This window comes from Lactuca sativa, chromosome 9 (assembly GCF_002870075.4).
Source record: "Lactuca sativa cultivar Salinas chromosome 9, Lsat_Salinas_v11, whole genome shotgun sequence".
Taxonomy (NCBI): domain Eukaryota; kingdom Viridiplantae; phylum Streptophyta; class Magnoliopsida; order Asterales; family Asteraceae; genus Lactuca; species Lactuca sativa.
In genome coordinates this window covers 87,069,667-87,078,214 of record NC_056631.2, presented here as the reverse complement: position 1 = coordinate 87,078,214, position 8,548 = coordinate 87,069,667, and the positions used below count along the sequence as shown (strand labels likewise).

Here is an 8,548-nt window from a genome sequence, read left to right as displayed (position 1 = left end):
ACGTCGGCTTTGTCCTCTTGCGATGATACTCTATCGAAATTACCATAAAAAACCTTCACCATGTTCGCACATAATAGAAAAGACATATGAATATTAAAATTACATATATTTCCACGTTTTCATTTGACGTCATTTTCATTCAACACCCCTCATTTCTCTTTCCCTTGCCACCTCAACACCCTATATAAACCACCTTCCTTCTTCAACCATATCCAAAAAGACATTTGACATGGGAAGCTTAGGTGATTGGCCCGAACCAGTGGTATGCGTCCAATCTTTATCAGAAAGTGGTGAGCTTGTGATTCCCGGCCAATATATCAAGCCACAATCAGAAAGACCATCTTTTTGTCTAAAAGAAATGAACATACCAGTTATCGATATGACTGGTTTGATCACTTCACGTGAAGAGACTATGAAGCAAATTTCCGAGGCATGTCGTGAATGGGGCTTTTTCCAATTGGTGAATCATGGTGTGGGGATTGAATTAGTCGATAGCGTTCGAGAAATTTGGAGGGAGTTTTTTCATGAACCTATGGAAGTGAAGCAAAAGTATGCAAACACTCCAAAGACTTATGAAGGGTATGGGAGCAGATTAGGAGTTGAGAAAGGGGCAATTCTTGATTGGAGTGATTACTACTATCTCAACTATCTTCCTCTTTGTCGTACAAAGTGGCCTGCCCATCCACCTTCCCTAAGGTAACCCTTTTAGATATTTCCTAACACTTAACATGCTTTTCTTTATATTTCATGATTTTGTTTGTACTTTTTAAGAAAAACTGAGGGTTTAATAATGTAGAATTTATTTATTGGATCGTTATAGTTGTTTTTTATTGCAAACAAACTCTTAGACATTAGGTTTCATCTAACAGGATTATTTTTGCATGTACGAGAATAATGAAAGCTTGTTAGAATGAATGAAATTTGATTAATTAAACATATATAAATAGTATACTTATAATTTGTTAACAAAAAATTGTGTTTGATTCTATATTGATACCAATATGGATTTTTGTAGGGAATTGATGGAGGAATACACGAACGAAATACTAAAGTTAGGTGCGGTTTTATTAAAAGTATTTTCGATGAACCTCGGATTAAAAGAAGATGCCCTTCAAAAAGCATTTGGTGGCAAGGAAGTCGGAGCTTGCTTGAGAGCAAACTTCTATCCGAAGTGTCCACAACCGGATCTAACCCTTGGATTATCTTCTCACTCGGATCCTGGTGGCATGACCTTTCTACTCCCAGATGAGCAGGTCTTCGGTCTCCAAATTCGAAAAGACAATCAGTGGGTCGCTATTAGACCTGCTCGTCATGCGATTATTGTAAACATTGGAGACCAACTTCAAGTAATATTCTTTCATCTGATTTATTCTTCTTTAGGGTTACATCAATGTCTCCTAAATGATAATTTTATCTGACTCAAGTACATGTGACAAGATCTCCAATCAAGTGGGCTTGGTCGGCCAAATGATCAATATCATACTTACCCATGAAAATAGTAGAAAGTTACATTCAAGATAAATAAAAATAAAATAAAAGAATTTGTTGTCCTTTTCAAGGGAATGAATAAAAGATTCAAACCCTTAAGAAGATAAGCCCAGCTGAATGAAGAAATAGAATAATGAATTTAATCTTTGTACGTTTTTGTTTATTAATTTATTATATATTCATCTAGAATAATTGTAACTGAAAGTCAACTTAAGTCCACAATATCTAATATTATATTTAGTTAATACGGGAGTTTATTCATTTAAAGTGATTCTTTTATTAAAACAAAATACAAAAAACTTCAGAAATTTAGAACCAACGTCTTTTAACAAAAAAATTGGTTATTCGACATGAAAGTAGTTTTAGTAATCAAACTTGTTCACAAAAATATCTGTCGATAAACATATTTAAATAATCGTGTGTTTTATGGTCATAATGAGGTTAGGCTTTAATCTCTAAGCCAAAACGGTATAAAAATATTAAAGTTCTTGTGTTTGATATTGTAGGTTCTAAGCAATTCAATATATAAAAGCGTGGAGCACCGAGTAGTAGCGAACCCAGACAAACAAAGACTCTCTTTGGCTTATTTCTATAATCCAAAAAATGATATTCTTATTCAACCAATATCTGAGCTCATCACATTGAAAACACCTGCCCTTTATCCACCGATGACGTTTGAAGAATACAGACGTTTCATACGAACCAAGGGTCCACGAGGCAAATTTCAAGTCGAGTCATTAAAATCCCAAAGATAGCGTGTATGTATCATGTATGTCATCTTGAGCTTATTATAACAAGGTTACTTACAGCTTATAATATTGTTATATATTAGTTGATAGTGGCAATATCCGCTTCTATGTGCAAAATAAGACGTAGATGTATAATAAAGTTGTATACCATCAACTGTAGTTGTGTAAATTTAATTGAAAGTTATTAAATTATGTTATATAATATGTATTTTTTTTCCAAAATATGTTCTAGATTCTTATTATACTATAGATATTTGTTTTTTTTTTTTTTTTTAATTAAAGTGATAATGGAGATTTTACATATTAGTCCCACAAGATTTTTTTAATTAAAGTGATAAGAGAAATCTTTAGAAAAATCATAATATTTTTGTTTACAGAAAAGTCATAATATTTTTTGTTTACAAAAAAGTCCAAATATTTTGGATTAGTTTACGAAATAGTCCCAAATTAATTTAGTACCTGTTTCAACCAGTAAAAAATGGTCAAATTGCAAATTTTTGCCGGTTTTCAGGACTTTTTCGTTCAAAAAAAAAATCTTGGGACTAAAGTGTAACTTTTCCGTAAATATTGGGACTTTCTTGAAGATTTCCCTATCCATGAACTAGTCATAAAGATCGCTTCTAGTCCTTCATACGAGAGATTAATAATGAATCCATAAACAAGAATGTCTTTCAACATGTTAACCATAGGCAAAGTAAGATCCATCCATTTTGAAATATCATTTCACGTTCTAGCTGCTATTCACACCTCAATAAAGAATGTTCCAAATCTTTAACCTCGTTAGAATATAACGGACAAAGAATTGAATGAACATCAAAACCTTTTTTTTATCAAGAGTCACCAAAGCGGGAAAACGAGTCAACAAGGCTCTCCAAATTAAGAAAAATGTTTACTTTCGTAGGAACAAACTGAATCCATCTAATAGCTTCAAATCCCCTCGAAAAGCTGGAACGGAATCATTAATACACTTCCTAGCAAAATTATTTGAAAACATTGTTGTACCATCCAAATCCCATTACCACCAGTCACTCGTCGTTCATTACTCTGATTCCAAACGTTGATTATCCTTTGAATGTTAAAGAGTATAGAACGAATAGTCTAATTGGTGTGCAATACAAAATTATTGCAAAGCTTCTAGCAAACAGATTGGCGTCGGTGATTGATCGTCTTGTAAACCGTATACAACCTGCTTTTGTCCAAGGTAGACAAATCTCGGATCGTCGTATGATGGCGAATGAGATTATTCATGTAACATCCAGATTTTTAGGTACATTATATTTGATTTTTGGCATAATTATGGTTGCCACGACGTGGTGAATGACCACCACGACATGGCGAGTTTGGATTATAACGTGTGATTCATTTTATCCGCCACGATGTGACAGCATGTGGTCACGGCATGGCAGGAACCTGATGGCAAATCCTAATTTTCTTGGTTTGCCCCCTATTTAAAGGAATAAGGAGGCTAGGGTTAGCTCATCCTTAGTGTTCTTGGTAGCTATTGAAGGAAGAAGGAGGAAGTACTGAGCTAAGATCCAGCAAGCAAGTCTCCATTCTTCACATTGGCACTCTCCTGAACCTTTGTAAGTGTCCTATACTGTATTTTTATTATGATAGGATGCTAGATCTTGAGTTTTGTCCCATAATCTTCTAGTTCAAGTTAGATTGAATGGTGAGATCTCATAAAGTTTGCAACTTTATGAATCTTTGGGACATTTTGGTGTAGTTTGTGGCTTGGATCTGAAGTACTTTGGTTGTATTTTGAAGTCATGCATGGGATTTAGGTCATAAACTCTCTTTTTGATCTAATATGGGTTCAAGACATGCATTGAACATGCATGTCTATAAAGCACCAACTTTAATGTTGGTTTTAGTGTTAGAAACACTTCTAGAAAAGATGGAATTTGGACTTAAAGGAATAAGTGCTTAATTGTTAAGCTCATGCCTTGTGGAACCTAAGTTTTGAGTTTTGGACCTTTTGGATGGTCCTAATGGGTAATGTTAGAAATTTTATCCTTCTAGATCATATTTTGGACTAGATCTAGGCTTAGAAGCTCGTAGGGCTAAAGAAAACATCTTAATCCGTTCAGTTGTTTGGAACCCAGTTACCACGACGTGGCATCAGGTCGCCATGTCGAGGTGAATGTGGTCAGATCGGATGTTTTGTCATCTTGTCCCCACGGCATGGCCAAGGAAGGCCACGACATGGAGGACTGTGGCGTGTTTACTTATTTGACTTGGGTCCAAATTGGGTTTAGACTCGTGGGCCACGACGTGGTGAAGGATGGCCACGAAATGGTGAGATAACTTTGACCATTGACTTTAACTTTTGACTTGCATTGACTTTTGGTCACAGCCCTAGTCTTGGAAGAAAAGCTAAGGGTGTGCTTTGTATGGGTCTATAGGTGGTTGGTAGCATCTATGTTCGCAGTAGTAGTAGCATCTGTAGTTGTTCATCATTCAATAGGTGAGTTCCTTTACTGTACTCATGGGTCGAAGGCACCAATGCTGGCCCACTGGATTATGTTTGTAGGATGATAGTTGTCTTTGTGACACTTACTGTTATGCATGTATGTGCTTGTTGTCTTTGTGACTGTTGTTGATATGATTTTATGCTTAGTTGTAGGGGTGAAATAGACCTGATACTAGTTGAAAGAGACAGAAAGGGATGAAATAGACCCAGTACCAGTTGAAAGAGACTGACGGGGGTGAAATAGACCCTATACCGGTTGAAAGAGACCGAAGGTGGTGAAATACACCCATTTATGTTTTGAATGTTATGTATATATGGTATGGGGTACATTAGGAAAGGGAAAATTTTCTGTATGCCCTTATTAAGCTGTAAAATATCATATTTACCCGACATTAAATCTAAATATCATATATACCCTTCTTACCTTTAAAATATCATATTTGCCCGAATTTATTATTTAAACTTTTTTTAAAATCTTTTAATCAATTTTTATATTTTATAATCATTTTAATTTTAAAATTTAATGTTAATTGACCAATTTTCCCTTCAATACTTAAAACCCTTTTGCCTTGACTTGGATTGACCATAATGTCCTCAACTATCCTCACCCTTTTGCTGATCACGTACTTAGAGGATACGAAATTCATTAATTTGCGCTAACTAATTACATACACACACGGTACATGCTTCAAAGAAGTATCCCTTCATTCAACGTCATATTTAGCAACACCTGTACAATGAAAATCTGTTCCGAGAAGATGGCAACTAAAGTCACATCAGGTAATACATTATGGAGTATAGATTATGATTGACAATTCTGGTTTTTTATTACATAATTCTTATTTGTATCCTTTTGATTGTAATTTCTTATTATCCAAATTTGATTCCTTATTTTGCCTTTTGATTACTCACGCAGCAATTAAGTCGATCAATGTTTTTCATCTTTAATTACAACTATATGTACTCTTCCATGTAATTGACAATTTCTTGAATAACAACAAATTAACTGATGATTTGAATGGCGAAAAATCAACATATGAAATTTTGAGTGGCAACAAATCAACGGACAAAAACATGGACAATTTCATTGAACATGTAAAGTTATTTACTCTCAAGCTATCTTTCATGTACTTTAACGAGTTAAAAGCTTAATTGTTATATAAACATGTAACAGTCACACGTAGACACGGATGATGACATGTCAAAACCGATATAGGAGAACACGGTTAAGTCTCCAATGATTGATTATGTTTCTACGAGTATACCAACTTCCAAGTACAAGATAAAATTGAAATATGGGGGTATTTTTCGACGAGCAAAGAATAATAGTAAGAAAATATACTGTTTTGGCTCTCAAAAATGCATATACATAAAGACATAGTCATACAACTTTGCTCAACTAAATAATAAAGTCATAAAACATTATTCATCAAAGAGTAATCCAGGTTTTTTAATTTGGTATGTTGACAAGTTTACATCAGACCGATTATATATCTAGCTAGATTCTGAGGAGAAGTTCATAGTTATGCTTACCATGTATGAAAATGAGAAAGAAGTAACCATTTATGTGACAACAGAAAATAACCTTGACTCGGATAACCTTAATGTTTGTAATCATTTATGCGTTAACAGAAATGAAATACAGTATGAGGATGATTTATAATGTTGTCCCAGTGGAGCAAGTTATTATAGTCGTCTTAGTTCTGATAATGAATATGAGCTGATTATGATGATGATGATGCTTACAAAAACATTGGCTATTGTAATTAATAGCATCGTACTTACACATTATCCATTATAACATCAGAGATGTACTTCATACATTACATTACATGCTCCTAACAAGTTGCATCAAACTACTAAAAAGACTATATCAACATAAAGGGTGTTGTAAAAATGACAATGTAGTTGTAAAAAGATGGATGTTTATGGTTCAGGTAGCATATTCTGGATGTTGCATCTTACTTTCTTCATTTTGATTCTTTAGTATCTCAATGGCATGTGATGAGGGGATCACTACTGATGTTAAAAATGACAGTGTAGTAGTAGTACATGTGTTTGCCTTGTTCTTTGAACTTCCATTCGAACTCACTACATTTGCAGCAAGAGGTTAGCTATTTAAAAGCACTTGTTCCCCTATGTAAGCATATTATCTATATCCAAGAAAAGTATTATAATTTGTCTATTAGAAAATACATACCACAAGGTTGTTGCATGAATAGCTATATATCTCCCAAAACTACTATTTGGTAGGAAACTTTCATGATGTTGGTTGTATCCTCTATTCCTGTTTATAAGAAATGAACAACAAAAGCTTCCATCATTCAAATTTCAAAATGCTTATCTAAATTTCTCTTAAAACTCAAACCAGTAGAATAGAATCAATGATGAAAAATCTCAATTCTAGAATACCATGTGAATTGTATGAATGCCATATGGACACATCTCATTCTCAAACATACCAAAATATCAAAGAAAAAGTTCTATAATACACACACGATACCACCAACTAAATCTCCAAATCTTATCCTTATTGTTACCAATCATCATTTCATTACAATAACGAATTTATAAGTATTAAACTCGAAATTATCTGAAATTGTTGGTTTTCTGACCTTTACTAAGCTCAAAAGCATCAAGATTTAATTCAACAACAAGGAAATTAGTAAAATTAAACGACGACCACCATAAAAAAAAACATCAACATTCACGTCGTCCATCTACCCCTCCATTACGCCAACCACCATGCTATCCTTTGTCGAAACCCCTACCACCATCGCCACTAATCTGGAACCTGCATATGCTGATCAATGTCTGGAGGTGGGCGTAATGGAGGGAGAGATGGACGAAGTAAAGAAGACAGATGAAAATCCTAGCTAAATAGAATCAAATGAAGCTATAAAATCAATATGTTAATGGATCCTGCAGATGCCGGTCGATGCCTGGAGGCGTATAGAAGACAGAGAATGTGATTGTTAAAGAAGATTTCATTAGGAGTCGATCCAATTTGGCTGTCATTCGATTTCATTAAGAGGCGATCTTCTGATTGTTAAAGGAGGGGAGGTTATAGGGGTAATTCACTCAATCTAGTTTTATGGATGAAAGGCTTTAATATTAAAGGGAAATATGGTCAATTAGTATTTTTTTTATACATTTAAAGTATAAAAACGATTAAAAACATTTAAAAATAGTTAAAAAAAATAAATTTGGGCAAATACGATATTTATAAAGTTAAAAAGGGTAAATATGAAATTTTGATTTTAAGTTGGATAAAAATGATATTTTGAAGCTAAAAAAAGGCATACATGAAATTTTCCCTTTGGAAAAACTCACCAAGCTTTGTTCTTACAGTTTTATATTTATGGTTTCAGGTACTTCCAGTTCGAATGGGAAGAGCGTGACTTGATCACATCGCATCCACCAAAATTTCGCATTGTATGATATAATTTGTACTCTAATAACTATTTTATACATTATCACGTTTTATAGGTTTTAAAATGAATGAATGATCTTTTGTTGGTTCTTAAAATGAAATTTTTTTGCTGAGCAATTTTTGGGGACGTTACAATTCAGTGTTATAAAAGATAAAAAAGAATAACTTAATGATTCTACAAGTTGATTTCAACAAGGCTTATGATTTTGTGAGTTTGGAGTATTTATTCCAGATCATGTCATTTATGGGTGTTAGGAAGTAATACGGATATAACACAAAACCAAAATCATAAAAGACACAATATCTAAGTGGTTCGATCAAGGTGACCTTATTCCATAGGCAAGAAGGGAGTATTTTTATTTATTAGCTCTGAAACAAAAATTACAAGTACAGTTCAACAGAGAT

The 8,548-nt window shown here is 33.7% G+C and overlaps 1 protein-coding gene across 1 annotated transcript; it reads left to right on the top strand.

Annotated features, from left to right (window-relative positions):
* Positions 1 to 204: 204 nt before the first annotated feature.
* LOC111896784 (jasmonate-induced oxygenase 2) lies at positions 205 to 2,459 on the top strand. The gene is made up of 3 exons (XM_023892765.3): positions 205 to 696; positions 1,016 to 1,346; positions 1,995 to 2,459. The coding sequence occupies exons 1-3, from the start codon at positions 230 to 232 to the stop codon at positions 2,241 to 2,243; spliced, it is 1,047 nt and encodes a 348-aa protein (XP_023748533.1). The 5' UTR covers positions 205 to 229; the 3' UTR covers positions 2,244 to 2,459.
* The last annotated feature ends 6,089 nt before the right edge of the window (positions 2,460 to 8,548 follow it).

What these genes read in the sequence shown, in the direction of transcription:
- LOC111896784 (XM_023892765.3), top strand. Translation starts at nt 230, where the DNA reads ATGGGAAGCTTAGGTGATTGGCCCGAACCAGTGGTATGCGTCCAATCT. An exon ending in GCCCATCCACCTTCCCTAAG is followed by an intron (nt 697 to 1,015) that starts GTAACCCTTTTA and finishes GGATTTTTGTAG; the next exon opens with GGAATTGATGGAGGAATACA. An exon ending in ACATTGGAGACCAACTTCAA is followed by an intron (nt 1,347 to 1,994) that starts GTAATATTCTTT and finishes TTGATATTGTAG; the next exon opens with GTTCTAAGCAATTCAATATA.